Source organism: Nyctereutes procyonoides, unplaced genomic scaffold (assembly GCF_905146905.1).
Source record: "Nyctereutes procyonoides isolate TBG_1078 unplaced genomic scaffold, NYPRO_anot_genome, whole genome shotgun sequence".
In the NCBI taxonomy this organism is placed as follows: domain Eukaryota; kingdom Metazoa; phylum Chordata; class Mammalia; order Carnivora; family Canidae; genus Nyctereutes; species Nyctereutes procyonoides.
The window spans coordinates 30,977,025-30,999,585 of NW_026575020.1; the positions used below are offsets into that span (position 1 = coordinate 30,977,025).

The 22,561-nt window shown below is 63.5% G+C and overlaps 1 protein-coding gene across 1 annotated transcript in view; it reads left to right on the top strand.

The window, feature by feature from the left end:
* NOTCH1 (notch receptor 1) overlaps nt 1-22,561 on the top strand; it is a 43,619-nt gene that overhangs the window by 5,660 nt on the left and 15,398 nt on the right. The window contains exons 3-15 of the mRNA XM_055325075.1: nt 13,115-13,377; nt 13,824-14,162; nt 15,773-15,895; nt 16,328-16,561; nt 16,814-16,969; nt 17,163-17,348; nt 17,536-17,649; nt 18,408-18,521; nt 18,701-18,934; nt 19,022-19,132; nt 19,545-19,737; nt 20,760-20,905; nt 21,083-21,196. Coding sequence (XP_055181050.1) covers nt 13,115-13,377; nt 13,824-14,162; nt 15,773-15,895; nt 16,328-16,561; nt 16,814-16,969; nt 17,163-17,348; nt 17,536-17,649; nt 18,408-18,521; nt 18,701-18,934; nt 19,022-19,132; nt 19,545-19,737; nt 20,760-20,905; nt 21,083-21,196 — 2,327 coding nt within the window. The remainder of the gene's footprint in view (nt 1-13,114; nt 13,378-13,823; nt 14,163-15,772; nt 15,896-16,327; nt 16,562-16,813; nt 16,970-17,162; nt 17,349-17,535; nt 17,650-18,407; nt 18,522-18,700; nt 18,935-19,021; nt 19,133-19,544; nt 19,738-20,759; nt 20,906-21,082; nt 21,197-22,561) is intronic.

Below are 22,561 nucleotides of genomic sequence, written 5' to 3' on the forward strand. Positions count from 1 at the left end.
ACCCGCTCCTCTACCCACCTGCTTTGTGCGGGAGATGTCAAGGACATACCTCCTTGGAAGGAGGACGCCTCCTGGGGCCAGGCCCAGCCTCTGAACAGCAGCTAACAGTTTTCCCACTGAAAATAAATATCTGTTTTGTAAAAGAGAAAGGAAACTATGCCCTTAGCAGGAAGAGGGTGGAGCCGGGCCAGCAATTGACGGAGGAGCAGTCCTTCAGTGGGACGCGGGAGGCACGGTCTGGGTGTGGGGACCCCCAGCAGCTGCCGGCAGGAGAGGGGCCTGCGGGATGACCCTGCTCCAGGTCCCCAGCACCAGGGCATAGAGCCAGGACCCCCCGGGAGCCAGCCCTGGCCCCTCTTAACTGTGCCATTGGCGGGTAGGGGAGCCTGGCTGGCCGGTGGGGCCCCCCAGGCAGCGCTGGGCCCAGGGCTTGCACCCTTCTGGGGTGGGGAGGGCACCTTTCCTGTTTCATGTCTTGTCTATAAATAGTGAAAGGATGTGGCTTTGCAGAGCTGATTGAGCATCTAGATTGCTTTCCTCAACAACGTAACAGTAATAACTCCACGCACAGACAGTGCTTTTATCCGGCCTCATAAAACCCCTGGCAGACATTACTCAACTGGCCCACACCCCCTCCAGGGGGTGGCCAGCTCTGCTTGTCTCTTCTTTTAAAGCCAGTTTACAGGTGGGAAAAACTGAGGCCGACAAGGGGAGAGGCCGGGGTGGGGGTGGGGATCTGAAGCCAGCTTACATCAGCCCTCACCTTTGTGTTCAGGCACATCCATAACTTCCCGAAGGCTTCAGGGGGCGGCCAGCTTTAGGGTATCATGACTGTAGGTCCGGATGTGTCTGCTGGTCCTGAAGTGCCCTGAGACAGCCGAGGCTTGACAGGGCTGATGGGAGACGTGGGCCCAGCCTGGCTCTGCTTGGCTGTGCCCCCTCAGACACATATCTCCTCCGTGGGCCTCAGTTTCTCCCTCTGTGTGTGAGGGAGCTGGGTTTGGTGGCCCCTGGAGATCGCCCCCCAGCAGTGTCCCAGCAGGACCTGGGGATGGGCCTGTAAAGCCCTGGATGCAGAGGGCACCCCTTGGGGAGTCAGGCCTGGCCATGCGGCAGGGCAGGTTCCAGGGCAGGTTCTACCAGTCTGGGGCCAAGCTCTGGGTTCCCTGCAGGGAAAGGAGTGCCTTTTGGGGAGGGGCTAGAGATCCCCAGGTGTCCTGGAGGAGTGCAGGCAGGCCCAGGAAGGCCCTCCCTGAACAGGCTTCTGGGTCTCCTCAGGACCTTGCCCCCCCTGCCCTGCTCCGAGGACACGGGGGGTTGACAGGTAGATTTGGGGGTGCCAGGATCAGTCACATGCATCATAAATGTTGCTGTTTCAGCCACTGCAAGTGTGCAATTCAGGGGCATTTAATACGTTTACAAGGCTGTGCCACCACCAGCGTGGTCTGCTTCCAGAGCTTTGCCCCCTGCCCTCCACCCCGGCCCCTGCTCTCTCCTCAGGGCTGCTCTCTGGCTCTGAAACATCGAGTCTGCATTGGCCTTGCTTGCCCCCAGCACCTACTAAGTGCTCCATAATGGCCCTCCTCCCGCCACACCCCTGCAGTGCCAGCTCTGCAGCCTTGCATGCTCCTCCCCTGGGCTGGCCCCGCAAAGTGCATCCCGTCCTTGCGGCTCAGCCCTAGCAGGGCCTGCTCTGCTCCCTGTCTCTGGAGGTACCCGTCCTGGATGTTTCCTGTCCCGCCCTGGCGGCTGCTGTGTGTCTGTGTGAGCCCACCTGGCCTGGACGTCACGTCAGGGCTTCTGCCCTCTTAGCAAGGGCACAGCCTGCCCGGGACTGTCACGGGTGGCTTGGCACAGGGCACCAGCACCCAGGTCCTTTACGGTCTGGGGTTGACATTCACAGGAGGTGGGGGCAGTGGGTGTTGGATGGCTTCCTGAAGAACTGGCATTCTTTTCTGGACCTGTGTGACCAGCCAGCAGTGCTAGTGCCCCTGGCGTGTCCCCGGGGGAGTCGCCCAGGAAAGCTGGACACGCCCGCGGTCCCAGCCTGCTCAGGGTCCACGTTTACTTGCAGCCTCTGCTCCCACGGGCCACCAGGCACATGGGGCTGCGGAGCTGGCATTGCAGGGACGTGGTGGAGGAGGGCTTTGACAGCATTTAGTAGGTGCTGGGAGCGTCAAGGCCACTGCAGGCCCCACCATGTGGGAGCAGAGACACAGTGTTTCAAAGCCAGACTCCCGGGCAGACAGCAGGCCTGAGAAGAGTGTGTGCGTTCATCACCCACTGCCTGAAAAACTCGGTGCTGTGGGGAGGGCTCCCCGCCTGCATGTGCCAGGCCTGCTGCAGCCCTGGGCTGCATCCATGGGGGGGGGGGGGGTAAGCGGTGGGTGGCGAGCACAGGGGCGGGATAGGTCAGCAGGCAGCACAGCCCCAAGCAGAGGGTGGAGGGCAGGAGCGCAGTTGAGGCCCTTGGTCCCCAGCAGCACCCCCTGCCTGCTTCCCAGTCTCTTCCTGGGTTCTCAGGGTCAGCTCAGAGGTACCAGGTGTGGCCCTACACAAGGTGAGAGGGGCTAGGTGCCTGGTCCCTTGCTCGGCGACACAGGTGGGGACCCTCCAGTTGCCTTTTGGGCTGAGGGAGGCCCCATGTCTCCTGTAGGGCAGCAGAGTGGGCTGGGGGCCCTTGGCTGAGAGGCTCCTGGTTGGGCCTACTTGCAAGTGTTAGCATCCTGACTCATCCCCTTGGGGGGGGGGTCCTTTCTGTGCATTTCCAAGACCCGTGGAATTCTGGGGCAGAAACTTCCCCCTGTTGTTTCCCCACTGAGTGGTTCTTCTGACCCTGCACCCACTGCTCCTAGGAGGGCAGCGTTCTGGCAAAGGTGTCCCCCAAACTTTCCCCCCAAGCCCAGGCAGGGCTCAGCAGGGATCAGGATGGCAAGTGATTAGCACTTTAGAGTGAATTAGGATAAGCGAAGTCCTCTCCCTGCTTCCTCCCTGATGCAGAGGGGAAGGTGGAGCCTCCCTCAGCAGGCAGCCTGCCCCCTCCAGCCCCCACAGCCATTTGTTGTGCTATGGGTCCTGAGCTCTCCTGGGCTGCGGGCTGGGGGCTTTCTATGGAGATCAGACCCAGGCCCTCCTTCCCCCAGCAACGGAGGCAGCTCTCTGTGGGGCTCACAGCTTCCAGGAAGAAGCACCTGGGGTCCTGGTTTCCAGTGGGCCTTGCTGGGGGGACAGCCCAGCTTGCACACTTGCAGTTCCCAAACCCCAGCGTCCCTCAGACACAGCTGCCAGCCCCCAGCCCGGCCTCCATGTGGGAGGCCCCATACAGCACTGGCCCAAATGCTGCTTTGGACCCTTCACCTGGAGAGCTCACCCTGCCAAGATGGGGTCCCTCGACCACCCACGGGATACCTGCCAGCTCGCCTGGCAACGCATACACAGGTGGCTCAGAGATGGCTGGGTGCCGGGTGGGTGCCACTATGATCAGCTGGAGGTCACAGAGATGCTCACCAGAGAAGTGGCCGTGTTATAGCCTGTGCCATGTGGGCCTGGGGCTGGACACGTCCTGGCCACATTCTCACGAGTGGGTGAGAGACCTTGTGCCCAGTGGTCCCTGCTTACCTGGGGAGGGGGTGTGTGGCCATCAGTGGTGGGTCCCCAGTGCTGCACTTAGTTGGGGTTTTAAGCCGCTAAACGGTCCTCTTGTTGCTCTGTTGACACTGCTGATTTCCTGAGCAAGCTACTCCCCCACGGGCAGAGCCAAGCAGAGGTCATGTCCATCTCCCTGTGACAGCAGCGGGCCTGGGAGGGCTGGGGTTTGAGTGGCCACAGAACCTGTGAGACACCCCCACCCACCCACTCACCCTGAGAATTCTGGGAGCCACATGGGGGTCATGCGGCAGGATGGCAGGAAGTGACGGCGGGGGCCCTCCGGCCCTCGGCTGCTCCATCCCCTGGAGACCTGTCCTGGCCTGGGCAGTAACTCAGCTGCTGGCTTCCTGCTGCCTTCACCCCCTGTTGGTCGTGGCCCGGTCTGTGTCACAGCTGAGCCACAGGCGTCTGCCCAGGAGCTAGAACCCAGTGCCTGGCTAGACCCGCTGTGAGCTGTGAACCGTCTGGCTTCCAGAGCCTGCTGGGGGGGGGGGTGGGGGGGGGCGAGGCTCTGTGCCAAGCTGGGGGCCCAGGACAGAAAGTTGCTGGGAGGGAGCAGCACAGGCCCCCCACCAGTCGGGCCAGGCTGCATAGGAGCAGTGGGGCAGGGGCAAGGGGGGTGGGGGGGCGAGGGGGTTAGGAGGAGTCCCCGAAGGACAGGGGCAGGGGGAGCAGCAGCTGGTGGCCTCTGGAAAGGTCTGTCCAGGCCTGCATAGCAGGCCCGTCCTGGGGCTGGGGACCTGCCTCCCACCATTTCCTCTGCGTCGTTTGCTGGTGAGCGGAAACTGCAGTTACTGGAAATGAGAGGTTTGGGGAAGAAGCCAGGGTTTTGAGTATGTGTTTTTCCCTGATGGCTTTTCAGTAAGAGAGCAGAGCTCAGGCCCTGTGGTGGGGATGGTCCTGCCGCCCATCACCCCTCCCCTGGGGCCTCATGTTCCCTCCCTCTGGGTGAGCTGACTACCTCTGTGCCTTCCGGGTCAGCTGGAGGGCGCCTCCACCTGTCTGACAGGGCCTTGGCTCTCACAGGGTGGGGCTTCCCCCCCTTACTTCCCCTCCCTTTGTCTGGTGGTCAGAATGAGGGCAAGGAGGGCAGGGCGGCCTCAGCCCGTCTGCTGGGAGCCAGGTGGGGAGGCCAGGCCGGGCCACACGTCAAGACATCTGCCTGTGGCCTGGGGCTCAGCGAGGCAGTGTCCTCCCTGGAGGCCCAGGGCCCGGACTCGGCTCTGGCTCCACACAGGTGTTCGGCAAGGCCTGAGAGGTGCACACCTGAGCCTGGGCTGGCAGGGGGGTGGGCACAGAGCCGGACGTGGAGGCGGTGGAGGCTGGAGGCAGGTGCATACTGTGGAGTGGGTGACCCCCTCACCTCCCTGAGCTCCTCTCCATCAGGGAGGGTGGGGACCTGGCGCCTTGAGCCCCCTGAAGTGCCCCACAGAGCCCTGGCAGGTGAAGGTGTGGCCCTCACCACCTGTTTGGGGTTCTCCTAAGTCAGCATCTGTGTGGGTTCACACATGGCTCTAATGTGGATTGGTCCCACGTGCCCCCCACCCCGTTCCCCCGATGGAACCCATCGGTTCCTCACACTCCAAGGCCTTGCCCCAGAGACTGACTCTGCCCCAGCATTTGGGCGAGGTGATGCTAGGGGAGGTCAGGCCCTGCCCCTCCCACTTTGCCTCCAGAGGGCCCTGGACCTGTGCCAGCTGTCCCAGGACACCTGGGTGTCCCCAGATGGTGATTGTGAAGATCCCACCCTCGCCTCCTCAAGGCCAGCCCGGGTCCTGTCTTCTGGCATTTGCTGTGTCCTAGGGCACCACAGCCAGTGCGCAAACCTGAGGGGTGTGGGGCCTGGTCTGTGGGGGCCTGAGTGGGGAGAGGAGGCCAGTGGGAAAGGGGCTGGTGAACAGTGCAGGGTGGGGGTGACCCCGGGAGCCACACTGAGCATGTGCCTGTGGTCCGGCTTAGCCAGAGGCAGCCACCGCTGGCCCTGCCAGGATCCCTGTGGTGTCCCTGGAGCCTTGGCGGCGTGCAGTGGGGGGCAGGCTGGGCGTGAGCTTGCCCTGGTGCACGCATACAGGTGGGACATGAACATGTGGGGGTGGGAGCCCCGGGGGTCCAGCGCCCGCATGACCAACCCTCCTGCTGACAGGGCTTGCAGAGGAGCCGGGGCCCAGCAGCGTCCCACCTGCCGGCTGGCTGGGAGGCTTCCTGGTTCCCAGACCTCTCACCCAGAACCCCAGCCCCTCCCCACCCCCCCACCCCCCTCCGGGGATTTGTGTTTCGAGCTGAGCTTGTGGGATATAAGAATGCATTGTCTGCTCCAGTCCTCTGAGCCCTAGATCAGATGGTCAGGTGAGAAGCCCAGGCTCCTGGGCAGGGCATCTGGGGTGCAAAGGACACACTCCTTCCTCCTCTACCCATGGAGCTCCTGCTGGACCCTTGGCTGCCCCTAGGGGGGTGGCCCTGCTCTGGCAGCCTCGGGATGACCAGCTCCTGGGCACCATTGGCGACAGGAGAGGTTAAGAGCCACATTCTAATCCAGGTCATCCGTGGGAAAATATGCCTGAACCCTGGTTTTCTTGTCTGTGAATCGGACCCTGTGTGTACCTGCAGGGCCATCCTGGGAATCCAGCAGGGTGAGGCTGCTGGGGCCATCATCCTGGAACCCTATGTGAGGGGTCCTTGGTGTCCTCCCCAGACGACGGGCAGGAGCTAAGGTACCCCTGAGTGTCTGCCCTGCCCATCCAGGGGGTCAGGCCATCACCATGTGGCCTTCTCTCCCCACATCCCCTGAAATGGCATCTGCTCCCGGGAGCAGAGGTGGGAAGTTGCCAGAATTGGTTCTGGCTTTGGTGGGGAGCTCAGTCTGCAATCACTGACTTAATTAATCGAGTTTTGGATTAAGCCCTCCCGGTAGCCCCGTGAGTCTGTCGATTCCTTCGTTGCATCTGAGCGATTGGGGGTGTGGGTCTGAGCTCTGCCCCGCTTGACAGCAGAGGGGCTGGCAGGGGGGAGCGGCAGGCCTTGGGGAGAGCCCAGGAGAGGACACATGTTTCAGCCCTGCCTCTAGTTTGGGGCTGAATTTTGAAGGGACCATGGGTGCGATCTCTGAGTGGGGGGTGGACAGCAGACTTTTCTCACATGCCTCACTACCACAGAGCTTTCTTATGACCCTGGAGGACTCTGTTCTTCCTGGCTGTGCCAACCAGGGTTACCCCGTGCCCTGCTGCTGGGCCATCACAGGCAGCTGCTGACCTCCACGCTGGCCCCTCCCTCCCTTCAGACAGCTAGCTGCTTGCTTCCCACGTCCAGGGTGGGGTGGCTCTGAGTGACATGGGGACAATGAGCCATCGGGGGCATTGTGTTCTCTGTGGTGGGAAAGGTGGCTTCCCAGGAGGGCAGATTCATCCCCCACACAAAGGGCTTCCCCCAGGGCCAGGGAAGGAAGCCGGTGCTTTTCCTGCACTTCCTCTTCCCAGCATGTTTTAGACCTTCCAAAGATGCAGCTCAGGGAAAAGATTCCAGACAAAGTGCTGGCAGGACCGTCAGCAGCTGTTGGGGCCGGAAAGCCTGGGCCCTGGGTCGCGGTGGGCAGGCTGCACACCCTCAGCTGCCTTGCACTGCTTGCTGCCGCCCTGCTGGCCTGGGAGGGGGTGTTGCCCCCCTGGCCTCTCCTCAGGCCCTGGAAGCCAGGGTCCTGGCTCCACCCACCCCCACCTGTGCTGTCGAGGTGGGGGTGGGGAGGGGATTGCAGAGGGCTATCTTTGGGGCCTGGAGCAGGCAGAGGCGCTGGCCAGGCCCTACAGGAGGAGCTGAGGACTTTTCATGCTCTGGCTCTTGGTCTGGGGACTTTGGGGTGAGGGCAGGGGACCAGGGCTCCCTTGTCCTGGTTCTCACATCTCTCCCCAGAGCTGAGCTGTCCCACTTGTTCCCACTTGGAAAGGACCCCAGGTCCCCAGGCCAGGCACAGTTGGGAGAAGCCCACAGAGGTCACCCAGCTCCCCACCTGCAATGAGCACATGATCACTTAGCCAATGCCTCCTGAAGACCGATAGACGGATGGCCCCCTTGGGGTGGAGGTGGCGGGGCCTTGGACTGGCCTCTGCCCAAGGGAGGGGCTGAGGTCCCAGGAACCATCCCCCCCAGCCCTGACCAGAGAGAGACTTGGGCTCACTGACCCCATCATTCATGGCCGTATGTCTGGGGACCTGGGGTCTGATGCCTCTCTGTCCCCAGTCTGCCCATGTGGCCAAGAGCCACCCCCCCACCCCCGCCAGTCCACAGGTGACCCCATTCAGGTGGGTGGGGACATGGGAGGTTATTTTCTCCCCGGGCCAGGAGGCTCGCAAACTCCTGGCCAAACTGCCCGGGGTGGGTGGGCCCTAGCTTTGTGACCCGTGTCCATGGTTTGGGTGGAAAGTGATGGGCCTTGGTGGGCCTTTGCTGAGCATCACAGGATGGGGCTCTGGGAGGGGCAGGAGCCAGCCGTGCTCCCCACCCGTTGTCACCAGTAGACTCCAGGATCAGATCTTTGAGTTGGTTGGCCCCCACACAGCAGGGCCCCAGACCCCTTCCTGGGCAGAAGGCTCAGGCGGCAGCAGGGGGATGTGGGGAGGGGGCTTCTAGGCAGGCACACTGCTGCCGGCAGAGCCAGGGCCCTGTGGGGAGTAGGGAGTGCCTAGGGTGGCAGGCAGGACCCCCCAGGCCCTGCCCAGGCCTCCCTGAGGGCAGGCAGCTTGGGGGCAAGGGTCTGGTGAGGAATTAACCCCTTTGTGCTGCTCTGGGGTAACCATTCTGCTGCCAGGATGCAGCTGTGGTGGCCATGGTGGCAGGAAGACAGGGGTGGGGGGGGGGGAGCAGGTCTTCCCTGCTATACCAGAGGTTGTTCTGCTGGGGACAGGTCGACTTGGTGAAGGAGGGGAGGTCTGATTACATACAGATGGGTCCTTACAGCAAGGAGCCCCGGGTTCAGGGTGCCCGGTGGGGTGGGGAAGGCTGTCCCTCACTGCATCAGGAGGCACCTTTGGAGGCCTCCCACCCCCCGCCTGGCCCTGCACACAAGCACTGCTGCCATGTTCCTGTCCTGGCAGGGTGGGTCCTCCTGTGCAGGGTCGTCCTGTGTCTCCACAGTTTTCCTTAAACATGTAACTGAGCAGCTTCAGTAAACACATTCCCAGGGATGCGGTAAATCACGCACGAAACAAATCCAGCGCTGGCAACAGTGAATCCCCTCTGCCCAAATGGTCGGGTCGCCGGGTGACATGCACTAGGGCCCTCTGAGGGGCCAGCCTGCTACACTCAGGGGAAACTAGGCCCAGGCAGGCAGAGTGGGATGGGGAATCCCTCCTCTGATGGGACTGCATTTCAGCTGTGTCCCAGAAAGGCCTCTGCTGGGGGCTCTCGGGCTCCTCTTGCAGACAGGGTGCCACGTAATTCCGCCCCCCACCCAGCTGGCCAAGGCACAGGCCCTGTGTTCACCCCGTGTTCACCCTGGGGCCACAGACTCCTTGAGGGTAGAGCCCACTCAGCACCCCTGGCTGCTCCCACCCCTTCTCTCTCCTAGTTTGGGGCTGGGAAGCTGTTGTGTCCTGTCCCAGGCCCAGTCCGTCCCCCAGGGCTGGCAGATGGCCGCTTGGCTTAGGAAAACAGCACAATTTAGAATTAGTCCCGGGTGAAAGGTCACAGCAACATCTGCCTCCGGATGCTTTCTGGAGTTGCATTTCTATGGAGTGGCGCTGGGGGGGAGGGGAGGGCGCTGGGCGGGGAGAGGACGCTGGGGGGCGGAGCCCTGAGCCCCACTGTGGAAATACTGAGGAACAAAGTGCGCCCGCTCAGGCCAGTGACAACAGGCCCCATCAACCATTTGGCGCTTGTCAGCTGGACAGGGTGGGGTGTCTGCCAGAAGCTGCCCCCCTCCCGGAGCCCCCACCTGACCTGTCACTCACCTGTTAAGGCCAGCATGGGCCAACCCGACGGATGGATGGGAGGGAGAGAGGGCAGGTCTTGAGGGGCAGGTGCTGGCTGGCTTCTGGGAGGAACCCTGGCTTCTGGGAGTGCTGTAGGGGGCTCTCCACGCCCCGGCCAGGAGGGGGGTGCAGGTTGGCGGGAAGTATCGTTCGGGTCAGTGGGGGCCCCTCTGGGAAGTCTCTGACCTCCACGGCAGGCATTGGGTTCAGTGTCCTCTGCCAGGCATGGTGCCCATCCCCACCAGTGCTACACTGCCCCCTGGGGCAGGCCTGGAGGCCCGACTGGCCAGGTCCAAGAAGGGGCCTTCCTGACCTATCAGTCCTCCCAGGGAAGTCTGCTGCCGTGGGCAGAGGGGGCTGCAGGAGTCCATCGTTCAGGAAAGTGCTAATGCTACAGGTGGGGATGGAGGTGTGCAAGGTGTGCATGGCTGCAGAGGAGAGAGGTGGTTGGGCGGCGGGAAGCTTCCCGGAGCTGGGAGGGGGGGTCCATGTGGGGGAAGGATAAGGATGGTCTCCAGGAGCTGGGGGGGTTCCCACAGTGGGGGAAGTATGGCCTCCAGGAGCTGGGGGGTGGGTAAGAGGACAGCCTCCAGGATCTGGGGGGAGTCCCTTGGTTGGGGAGGGACGGCCTCCAGGAGCTGGGGAAGATGGCCTCCAGGACCTGGGGGGACCCCACTGTGGGGGAAGGACGGCCTCCAGAACTGGCCCAGAGGTGCTCCACTGGCCTCCAGTCCCAGACCCCGTGCCTGGCTCAGTGTTTCCTTTTGGCTCAGGCTCCCGGCCGAGTCCTGGTTGTACCTCGCACCCTACGCTGTCTCCACACAGCATCTGCCTCCAGTGTCCTGCCTCCGGGGGCTGCTCCTCCCCTCGTGGCCCTGCCTGGCCTGGAGCTGGGGTGCCAGTGGTGGATGGAGCCAGCCCGGGCTGGGCAGCATGCCTTCACGCTGGTGTCTGCCCGGCCTGGGCAGGAGTGGGGAAGACAATGGGCCTTCTCAGAGGCCGCTTCCCCCCACGGAGGAGCCTCCTGGCTCCTGCCCCACCCGCCCTGGTTGGCGGCCCGCCGCGCCCGGCTGGGAGCAGCTGCCGCCCGCGTCCCTGGCCACAGGCGCACCTGCTCCCTGGGCAGCCTTTGTCCACACTACCAACGACGCCTGATTTATTGGCATGTTTTCCCTCGCTGGCCGGCCTAACCCAGCCCCATTGGCTAGGATGTGACCCGTCCAGGTGGGTTGTCCCGCAGTCTTCCTGCGGGAGCCCTGCCTGGGAGCAGGGGTGACCAGAGAGCAGGGGCCCATTCACCGGGACACCGCCCCATGGCTGGAGGCCTTGGGGTATGCATCCAGGCTGAGCTTTCCGGCCCATCGGGGGATACCCAACACCCTGACAAGGATCAGTCTAGGGTCGAGGGGACCCAGGGACACCCCTCAGGGACCACGGAGGCTTCCCTCCCCCAAAGCCAGCAGGGCTGAGAGTCGGGGTGCGGAGTAGACAAGGCAGGCTGCCACCTTGTTTGATGACCAAGCGCCCCCTATCCAGCACCCACCTCCAGGCCACTCGGTTAGTGGCTGGGAAAGAAAAAAGAGCCTTTTCTCCAAGTGGGAGCGGTGGCCAGCTCCCGCCTGACAATGGGTGGCATTGATGGGTTGGGGGAGGTGCTGCCTGGTGTCCCCCCCATCCCCCTGCCGCTTCTCCCTGGCTCCCTGTGCTGCTCAGGCCGGGACCAGACTGTCTGTAACTGGAGCCCAGGGCCACCCTCCCTGAGTCATGCAGTGCGGGAGACCCTCACCCCTGCCAGAGCCCATGCCCCGCGGCCCACTTCCCTAGGGCAGCTGCCTCCCTGGGGCCCCATCTGCCCCAGGCATCAGGTTTTCCTTCAGCCACTTGGTCTGGGGCTGTGGGCTCCTGGCAGCCACTTTGTGTCATCCTCGTCTGCCTTCCCCAAGTGTTGCCGCCACCTCTGAAAACCTGCAGGGAGACAGATGCGTCCCAGGCCTTGGGGGCAGGCGGGGGTGGGGGGTGCACAGCCCAGTTGCTGAGACCCCGAGACCCCACCCCTGCAGGTGTGGTTCTAGCCCCTAGCAGACGGGAGGGGAGGCTGTGAGGACGTGAGGACCGGCAGGCTGCCCTCTGCTGAGGGTGGGGGTCCCCAGCACCCCTGGGCAGCCCCTTCTTGCCTGGGCTCTGGAAGGTGGGATGCTTCCATGCTCAGGAGAGCCCTTCCCTCCTCATCTGGGGCCCTGAGGCTCCCTCCCAGCCCCTGCCTCCCTGGTGCCCAGAGCTGTGGGTGTAGCGTCAGGGCTGCCTTCCCAGGCCACGGAGGTGGGGGCGGGCTGGGGGCACGTTATGCCTCAGAGGCTTCGCCCCTGGGAAGAACAATGCCTGGCTGGTCCCAGAGCCTTCAATGAGCTTCCCCTTCCAGGGAATGCCACCGGGTGACCTTGGTGGGCACGTTTTGGCCTGGGCTCCAGAAGTGGGGCCAACAGGTGGCTGGGGGAGCGCAGGGTGGGGGGTGGCATGCCTGAGTCCCGTCACTGCAAGGAAGCCATGAGATGCCCGCCCCTCCTGGTTCATCTGCTCCTGTTGGAGCCTGGGCAGTGTTTTGGGGGCAGGGCACAGACCTGGTGGCCTTCATCTTCCCTTGCCATCCCCCCCTCCCCCGCCCGGGACAGCTCACCAAGAATTCCAAAAGGATGCTCTTCCCCACATCTTGATTCTCTTGCTGTGAAATGGATGTCTGCTCTGGGCTGACGTCGCCTGGGCCTTGTGAAGACTTGATCCCGAGGGTGGCTGACCCTGTCTGGGCGCGGAGTGTGGGGGGAGGGGGCGCCAACTGTGTCCCGGGCGGTATTCCTGTGGGATCTCACACACACACACACACACACACACACACACCCAGCAGAAAGAATTCCACATCAGAAAGGAAGCGGCACTGGTCAGCTCTGTCTGCAGCCCTCTGTGTGTTTGCGGTAGCATCCATGCTGAAAGCAGAAAAGCTGGAAGCTCTTTTATTACCCAAATAAGGCACGTTGGTTATAGAAGCGAGAGCAGGGAGGGAAAGCAGACAAGCCCCCCAAACAAAAGAGCCTTGAGCTCTTCTTCCCTGGGAATGGCGGGAACGGCCTGTGTGGCCCCTTCTTGGTGGCTCGTCGAGGTGCTCACACACGCTCACCAGGGCTTTGAAGGCCAGCCCATTGCCCCAATTAACATCATTTTTTTTATTATTATTGAGGTGAAATTCATTGAAGGTAAAATTAACCACTTTAAAGCATTATAGCGCGGTGGCATTTGGCACTGTCATGGTGTTATGCGACCACCACATCCGTCTGGCTCCCATCACAGCTCCCCGAGGACCCCCCAGCCCAGGCCAGCTGTGCCCAGGGTGGGGTGGGGCCCGATGGCTGCAAGCACTCCCCAGGGAGCTATGACCCCGGCCCATGCCTGTGCTGGGTGAGGGGGGTGGTTGGTGGGGGAACCGGTGTGAGTAACCACCCTGGCTTCTGTCACAGCTGCAGCGGGGCCTTCGTGGGCCAGCGATGCCAGGCACCCAATCCCTGCCTCAGCGCCCCCTGCAAGAACGCTGGGACGTGCCACACGGTGGACCGCGGTGGCCTGGTAGACTATGCCTGCACCTGCCGCCTGGGCTTCTCTGGGCCGCTCTGCCTGACGCCCCGGGACAACGCCTGCCTCTCCACCCCCTGCCGCAACGGTGGCACCTGTGACCTGCTCACACTCACTGAGTACAAGTGCCGCTGCCCCCCGGGCTGGTCAGGTGAGGGTGGCAGCGGGCACTCACAGACCCTGGTCTGTCTATGCATCTGGGTGAGGCTGTGGGGGTGGGTGATCGCTACCCTAGGGTCCCCAGGCCCCTTTCCAGCCCCAGAAGTTGCCCGATGTTGGCTGCCCTGCTCCAGGGCCCCCACTCCTCCCTATCCTTCCATCAGGAGCTCTGACATGGGGGGCTGGGCTCTGGAGGGGTCAAGTCTCGAGGCCACCTCCCCCCCACCAGCCATGTATCCTGGGAACCTTGGTCCTGGTCCACAGAGAGATGGCCATGTCCCGCCGTGGGGTCCTGGGGACTAAAGGGACGGTGCTGTTAGGTCCGAGCCAGGCTGGCACCTCCATGGTGCCTGGAAGCTGCCCCTGGGTGCTGGAGGAGGCCTGGCCACGGGGATCCAGATGGCCTGTGTGACCTCCTCGCTGCCCCTCGCCCACCAGGGAAGACATGCCAGCAGGCTGACCCATGTGCCTCCAACCCCTGTGCCAACGGCGGCCAGTGCCTGCCCTTTGAAGCCTCATACATCTGCGGCTGCCCACCCGGCTTCCACGGCCCCACCTGCCGGCAGGATGTGAACGAGTGCAGCCAGAGCCCCGGGCTCTGCCAGAATGGGGGCACCTGTCACAACGAGGTGGGCTCCTACCGCTGCACCTGCCGTGCCACCCACACCGGCCCGCACTGTGAGCTGCCCTATGTGCCCTGCAGCCCCTCCCCCTGCCAGAACGGGGGCACCTGCCGCCCCACGGGGGACACCACCCATGAGTGCACCTGCCTGCCAGGTATGGTCCCACTGTGCCTCCCGCTGCCGGTGGCAGGCCCCAAGGGAGACCCCAGGGCACAGGGAGGGGGGTGCATTCCAGCAGGCAGCCCCGAGTGTGGAGCAGGGGCAGGTCTGGTGGGGTTAGGAGGAAGCTTGCTTAGGGTCCAGGTGTCACCCCCGTCGCTGGTCATCCCACATCTGCCAGGAGGCAGGATCCCCCTTATGCCCAGGACCTGGGGTCCCTGCAGCCCTCCCTGGGGCTCCCTCCACCCCCAGGCACCCCTGCCCTCTTTGAGCCTCCTGGGGAAGCAGGGAAGAGCTCCCTCATCTTGAATTCCCCGGAAACCATGTGCTGGTTGTGAGACTTACCACAGCTGCCTGGATGCTTGTTGTGTCGCCTTGGGCCTTTGGTCTTGCTGGGGCCGGAGCTGGCACATCCCTATACCCCCACCCCCATGGCTTGGCTCTCAGGGATGTGAGATGGGAGGCTTGAAAACCTCATAATCTGTCAGCTGCATGCCCTGGTGGTTAGGGGGGCCTGGGGCAGGGAGGAGCAGGATCTGGGGGTGCTGGGGTTTGGGCACTGGGTATACAGGGCCCAGCTGACCCTGGAGGGACTGCCCCAGCTGCCTATGCCCCGGCCCCTGCAAAGGGGAAGTGTCCTATGTGCCTGCTGGCCACAGAGTCTGGGGCCTTGTCACCACATCAGCTGCCTCTGTATGCAGATGCCGGGTGCGTGCATTTCCTGGGGGGCACTGGGTATTCCCCTTGCCACCCGACTACCCGGGTGCTGCTGGCTGAGAGCTAATGAGCCTGCTTGCCAGGCCCAGCCCTGGGTTCTGGGTTCACGTGCCATTTTTGCCAGCCCGGTGACCTCAGGCCTGGAACCTCCCATCCAGCCATGTTATCCTCCAAAGGATACCCCATGCGTGGAGCTCGTGTGCCGCCTCCCCCCTTCCCCCCCGCAGGAGAGCCTCTCGAGGCATGGGGAGTGCGGAGAAGCAGCACTCCAGGCCCACCACAGTATACGTGGGAGTCAGAACTCAGACCTCGGGTCCTGGGCTTCTGTTTGGGGTGCTCCCCGCAAAACCCTGTCCACTTTGCACTTTGGCGCTTCCGGGCCTCCTGTTTTGGCCCTGGGGTACTGGTGGGGTGGGGAGCCCAAGGGAGAGGATTGGTTCTCCCAGGGCAAGAAAGGGGTTCAAAGGCACCGCAGGAGGAGTGTTAATTAGTAGGCAGCTACAGGTTTGGGCTCTTGCCCGACAGCACCTTCCTTGGTTGATGATTGAACCAGCGGGAGTTGAGCAGGTTAATAGCTGACTGGCGTGGAGGCGATATGAAGAGGTCGGCCCCAGCTGGGAGGAAAGTGGGACGCCACACCTCTGTCCCCAGGAATCTGGGGGCCACATGTCTACTGCCACCTGCCATCCTCTGCCTGGAGCCCCCCCCCCACCAACCCCAGGGCAGTCGCCAAGAAGGGGAACAGGGCCTGGCCCCCCAGCCAGTGGGCCTCCCAGGGCAGGCCATGGAGGGGCAGCACCCTGCCCAGAGCAGGGTGCTGTGGTCCAGCCAGGGCGATGGCAGAGTGGACCCACCTGTTGACCAGGCCCTGGGCTCCTCCCGCCACAGGCTTTACCGGCCAGAACTGTGAGGAGAACATTGACGACTGTCCTGGAAACAGCTGCAAGAATGGAGGTGCCTGTGTGGACGGCGTGAACACTTACAACTGCCGCTGCCCTCCAGAGTGGACAGGTGCATGTGCTGGGGCACCGGCCGGGGGCACCCCCCACTAGTCCCACCACCCGCATGTGGACAGGGGCCCGTGAGCCTGGTCTAGGCCAGGAAAGATGGCGTGACCTGGGGTAGTCCCTGGCCAGAGCCAGGGTCTGAGGCCCCCATCCCAGTGGCCACACCGACATGGCATCAGCTCTTCATCGTGGGCCATCTGTAGCCTGGCCCTGGCTGGCCCTGGGTGGCCCTGTGGTTGGGTCTCCTGGGTTAAGGCCAAGCTGGGGGCTCACGTCCAGGGATAGCAGACAAGCGTGCCCACAGCAGAGCAGTGACTCAGGCTGGTGGCAGGTGGAAGAGTCCACCTGGGAAGGCTTCCTGGTAGAGGTGGGCCCTGCACAATGTGGTCAAGGGCCTGGCAGCATTCGCCCAGCTTGATGGTCTCGGTGCCTGTAGGTCAGTACTGTACTGAGGACGTGGACGAGTGTCAGCTGATGCCCAACGCCTGCCAGAACGGTGGGACCTGCCACAACACGCATGGAGGCTACAACTGCGTGTGCGTCAATGGCTGGACTGGTGAGGACTGCAGTGAGAACATCGACGATTGTGCCAGCGCCGCCTGCTTCCACGGTGCCACATGTCACGACCGCGTGGCCTCCTTCTACTGCGAGTGTCCCCACGGCCGCACGGGTGAGTGCCAGGCTGGAGGGGGCAGGGCTGTTCCGGGCGTCAGGGAGTAGGGCCCCCTGAGATGGCCCGAGAGGGGCCCTTCTGGAGGGACGAAGGCCAGGGGTATGCCCAGGGCAGGCCCGCTGGTTATACCCTCTTGGAATGACCTGGGTGTTGTGGGCCTGATTGGGGCCGCTCAGCAGTGTGGCTGTGGGAGGCCTGTCCTGCCCAGGCCGGGGAGCGCGCCTTGCTGACTGCTGCCACCCCACCCAGGTCTGCTCTGCCACTTGAACGACGCCTGCATCAGCAACCCTTGCAATGAGGGCTCTAACTGTGACACTAACCCTGTCAATGGCAAAGCCATCTGCACCTGTCCCTCGGGCTACACGGGGCCAGCCTGCAGCCAGGATGTGGATGAGTGCTCTCTGGGTGCGTCGGGCTGGGATGTGCGGCAGGGGGACAGCTGCTGGACAGGCGTTCCTGGCCCAAGGGGTGGAGGCTGCTGGAAGGGTGTTCCCGGCCCGATTCAGGGCAGGGTAGGCTGCATGCCCCAGAATGGTCTGGAGCTCAGGGCATCTGAAGCAGCCTCTCACTGGAGCTGTGTACTCCTGTCCCCCGCCAGGTGCCAACCCCTGTGAGCACGCAGGCAAGTGCATCAACACGCTGGGCTCCTTTGAATGCCAGTGTCTGCAGGGCTACACTGGCCCCCGCTGTGAAATTGATGTCAATGAGTGCATCTCAAACCCATGTCAGAATGATGCCACCTGCTTGGACCAGATCGGGGAGTTCCAGTGTATCTGCATGCCTGGTGAGTGGAGCCTGCCTGAGGCCCTGCAGTGCCTGGCCTCCGCAGAGGCCCGGAGAGCAGCCCGGGGCCTGCCCAGCCACCAAGCCCCATGCTGCTGGGTACACAGCAGAAGAACACGTGTGGGGATGTTGGCTCCGCGGCTCCCTGAGGCCATTCATGGACCACTGTGCCCCCCTTCCCCCGCCAGGCTACGAGGGCGTACACTGTGAAGTCAACACGGATGAGTGTGCCAGCAGCCCTTGTCTCCAGAATGGCCGCTGCCTGGACAAAATCAATGAATTTCTGTGCGAGTGCCCCACGGGTGAGACCCATCCCCTGCATGGCTGCCACCAAGTCCCCACCATCCCTCAGGGGAGGTGGACCAGGAGCTCTGACGCCCTGCTTGCGGGGGGGTCTCCACTCAGGCCAGGCCTTGTCCTGTAGGAGCCCCTCCCTATTGTCCTGGGGTGGGGGTGCCAGGCCACTGCCCCGGGGCTGGGCTGCAAGGACTTCACTTCGGGAATGAAAAGGCTGGGCCAGGCTGGGCAGGGTGTACCCAGAGGGGACCCCAGAAATCCTCCTTGCTGTGGGTTCCCCTGAGGGTGAGTACACTCTGGGAGCAGCCCTGTCCTCCCTGAGGGGCTTTGAGGGGAGGTGCCAGCCTGGTTCTCGGAGGCGGTGCTGGGAAGGAGTCAGCTGGCCTGCACTCCCCACCTTCACTGGCCTGATGGTCATGGGGGCTTGAGGAGCTCAGAGCAGGAGGGGTGTAGGTCCGGGGGCACTGAGCCCCAGGAGGGTTTGCAGGTCAGAGGCTGAGTCTGCAAGGTGTCAGTCGGCCATCCCAGGACACTGAGGGGGAGTTCATTGCAGCCTGACAAGGTTGTGCCCACAGCAGCCAGGGTCCCCTCAGAGGAGGCAGGAAGGGGGCAAGAGGAGAGATCAGAATGTTTTCTGAGCCCTGGCCAGGGCAGGCTCTGGAGAACCCTTCCCAGGAACCCCTTGCTCTGGTCCAGCTGGGGTTTGGCCAGGGGGCCCCCTGGCACCCACTGCATCTGACTGCCACCCCTTTCCTGGCCACAGGCTTCACTGGGCATCTGTGTCAGTATGACGTGGATGAGTGTGCGAGCACGCCCTGTAAGAACGGCGCCAAGTGCCTAGATGGGCCCAACACCTACAGCTGCATGTGCACGGAAGGTATGTGGCCTGTGGGAGGAGGGTGGGTGGGCTTGCAGAGCCTGAGCACGGAGCGTGGGGGGCAGCATCCCTGAGGAAAGGCACCTGCCGGTCCTCCCCTTTGGGGGAGGACGAGAACACCAGGTCTGGCAGGTGGCATTCTGGGAACTGCACTGACAGCCTGGGCCCCTACCCTGTAGGCTACACGGGCCCCCACTGCGAGGTGGACATTGATGAATGTGACCCTGACCCCTGCCACTACGGGGTGTGCAAGGATGGGGTGGCCACCTTCACCTGCCTGTGCCAGCCGGGCTACACGGGCCACCACTGTGAGAGCAACATTAATGAGTGCCACAGCCAGCCCTGCCGCCACGGTGGCACCTGCCAGGACCGTGACAATGCCTACCTCTGCTCCTGCCTCAAGGGGACCACAGGTGCCCAGGGGGGGCCTGGGCTGGGGGTAGGGGGGTGTCGGGGCATGGGGTCGGGGCACCAGAGCTGACCAGTGCTGCCCCTGCCAGGACCCAACTGTGAGACAAACCTGGACGACTGTGCCAGCAGCCCCTGTGAGTCAGGCACGTGCCTGGACAGGATCGACGGTTACGAGTGTGCGTGCGAGCCGGGCTACACGGGTGAGCGGCCAGGGCCCGCAGACCAGGGCAGCCTCTTGCAGCAGAGGGCACGGGAGCCCTGGGGCTCTGACCGGCACCAGGATAGGCGTCCTCGAGCCCCTAGGCACACGTTCCCTGTCTGCCAACCACCGCTGTCCGCCCCAGAGGCCCAGCTGGGCAGCTGGATGACATGGGCCCTGTTCCTGGAGCTGCCGGACTAGGCAGGGTGGCGCTGCGTTCATGGCTGAAGTCCCTGTTGACTGGGTTTATGCCCCAGGAGGACTCAGGGAGGGGTGGGTGGTCATCCCCAGTTCCACAGAGGGGACACCGAGGCTCACAGGGGCCAGGACTTGCTCACTGTAGCTCCAGTTCTGGGGGCAACCCCAGGACGTGGGTATCTGAGCTTTGCCCTAACCCCCGCCCCTGGCCACAGGGAGCATGTGCAATGTGAACATCGACGAATGCGCAGGGAACCCCTGCCACCATGGGGGCACGTGCGAGGATGGCATCAATAGCTTCATGTGCCGCTGCCCCGAGGGCTACCATGGCCCCACATGCCTGTCCGAGGTCAACGAGTGCAGCAGCAACCCCTGCATCCATGGGGCCTGCCGGGACAGCCTCAACGGGTAGGCGCTGGGGCTGTGGGGGGGTAGCCGGGGGGGCAGGCCCAGGAGATGCCGCAGTGGGTGCCCGCTCGTGGGCCGATGACCATGCGGGCCCTCATCAGGGCCTGGCATGTGCACGGTGCAGCTCCGGGCTGCATGCCATCATGGACTCAGGCTGCAGGTCCTAGGTGAGCCTAGGCACCTCTGTGACGCACTCATCGGCCTGTTCCTCGGCCCGGCTGCTAAGCCAGCTCCCAACTGCAAAGATGAAAGGGGCATGTGTTGCAGTGCCCGCAGCCAGGTTAATGAGGTGGCTGAGGTTGCCTAAGGCAGGGGCCTGGAGGTCCAGCAGTGTGACCTCCCGGCCAGGCACAGGCGTTGGGACAGCTTCGGGGTGGAGGGTGGCGCTCAAGAGTGTGCATCTCCCATGCGGCTTCTCCTGAGGCTCCTCTTGGGTGATAAACCGCTTGCCCCCGCAAGTTCTTCCTCTGAGCTCTGTGACTCACTCTGGCAAGACCTCAGCCCCGAGGATGAGGTGCAGGGGCCCCCAGCTTATGGGGGGTTGGTCAGAGCTATAGGTGATAGCCTGGCCCACATGGTGGGCATCTGACATGGGCACCGCCGTGGGCCCGAGCCTGTCTCCCATGGTGCCTGTGCTAACAGCCAGCATGGGAGGACCTCACACATGGGGTGTCAGGCAGTGGTGAGGACCCGGGACAGCCAAGGCTGGCTTTGTCCCTGACACCTGCTGGGTGCCCAACACTGCCCTGGGGACAGAGGTGTCCACTTGAGCAGGGCCCTCGCTCTCGGTTCAAGGCCATGTGGTGGGTGAGCGGCAGATGGCTTGCTGACTGCTGCCCTGGACTAGGCGCTGCCCCGGGGGTAGTATAACCAAACCCTGCTGCTGTCTTGAGCACGGTGGGTGCTCTTACTCCCACTTTGAGGGTCAACGTGGACCTGCTGCTCTGTGCTGCGGGGTTGCAGGACAGGAGCAGAGCCGGGAGTGTGGGCACCTGTGGATGGTTCTGTGGTCACCTCTGCAGGTACAAATGTGACTGTGACCCTGGGTGGAGCGGGGCAAACTGTGACGTGAACAACAACGAATGTGAGTCCAACCCCTGTGCCAATGGGGGCGCTTGCAGAGACATGACCAGCGGCTATGTGTGCACATGCCGGGAAGGCTTCAGTGGTGAGTGGGGCTGGCGGGGGCTCTGGTGGGGGGACGGAGTGACCCATGGTGTCACCTGCTGCCGCTGGGGTGGGTGTAGGGCTCCTCCTCCACCCCAGGGCATGAGGAGGACCCCACTGCAGGACCTGTCCATGGCCCCGAGGTGATGGGCACACTAACTGCTGGTCCTCCCTCCAGGTCCCAACTGTCAAACCAACATCAACGAGTGTGCGTCCAACCCGTGCCTGAACCAGGGCTCGTGCATTGATGACGTGGCTGGGTACAAGTGCAACTGTCCGCTGCCCTACACAGGTGAGGGCAGGGCCTGCAGGTCCTAGGGCTCAGGCCTGGCCACCTTCAGGCCTCACCCCACTGGTGTCACTGCCAGATTCACCAGGAACATACGGGATGCCGGGGAGACACTCTAATAGGAGCCCATCCCAAATAATTGATTTGGTCAGCCCACCCAGCAGGTGGGGTCTCCCACACTGGGGCCAGGAGCTGGGCCTAGACTGTTGGCCTCCACAACCTGGTGTCCACACCGCATGGGTCCCTGGGGCCAGGCTGCCCCCGCCCTTGCTGGCCAGGCCTGAGGGATCCCTTTGATGGCGGGACGTTCTCTGTGTTGGGGAACAAGGAGTCCTCTGTGAGTGCTGAGCAGAGGCGGGAGGCATTTCCCTGGGCGTCCCAGCACCCACCGTTGGCCTGGCTGACAGGATTGCAGGAAACGGTCCCCTCTGTAGAGAGAGCTGAAAGACAGACGTCCACGACCACTGCTACCCCTGGGTCCCACTGGGAGTGGGCAGAGGGTGCTACCTCTGGGGATGGCTTCAGACCACACCACTGACCAGCTGGAGGTCCAGAGGCTGCCCTCTCTGGCCAGGCGGAGGGGGCTGGGAGCAGGGGGCCTGTGCCTGTGCTGCTGGCCCCGCAACATGGGGCAGGCTGTGGCCAGCGTCGTATTTTCTTTGACGGGAGTTGGGGGCCTAGATTTTGTCCTGTGTCAGCGAGGAAGCTCTAGGCTGGTGGCCGCCCAGGGGCCCTCTCGCTGGGGGCACACGGGTCCCTTTCGGACACAGTATCAGAGGTTGGAGGGCCTGGTGGGGAGGAGCCGGCCTGTGCTGACCCACTTCCCGTCTGCCCACTTCCTGCTTCCCTCTGCACAATTGTCGGAAACTCTGGCGAATTTCCTGCCTGCCTAGGTCACCGTGGAAACAGACAGAAAGAAAGGCTCTGGAAAATCACCCCAGCAGGCCTGGGAGATAATGGGCTTCGGGGAAGATAGCACTTCCTTTCTTCTCCGGGAGTCGGCCCCCACAGCCGTAAACAGGAAGGCTGTCTACTGGGCTCTCGGGGAGGAAAGTCACCCCAGTGTGACATGCTTCTAGCGAGACCCCCTTCCCCGTGCCGAGGTCCTGTGCCGCTGGAGCTTGTCCTCTGCTTGGTGGCTCCCGTGGCCTCTGACCAGGCGCTGGCTGTACAAGGCCCTTGGGAGGAGAGGGTTGAGGCTGGGAGCAGGGGGGCCCTGTGATGTGGTAGGCAGCCTCCAGTCTGGGGTCTGGTGCTCCCGAGGGGTCGAGGCCCAGGCTGTATCCTGTGGGGACTGCTTTGGAGCCGACTGTCCCTCTGGTTTGTCTTCAGCTCCCCAGTTTGGGTCGTGACACAGCCAGGAGCTTG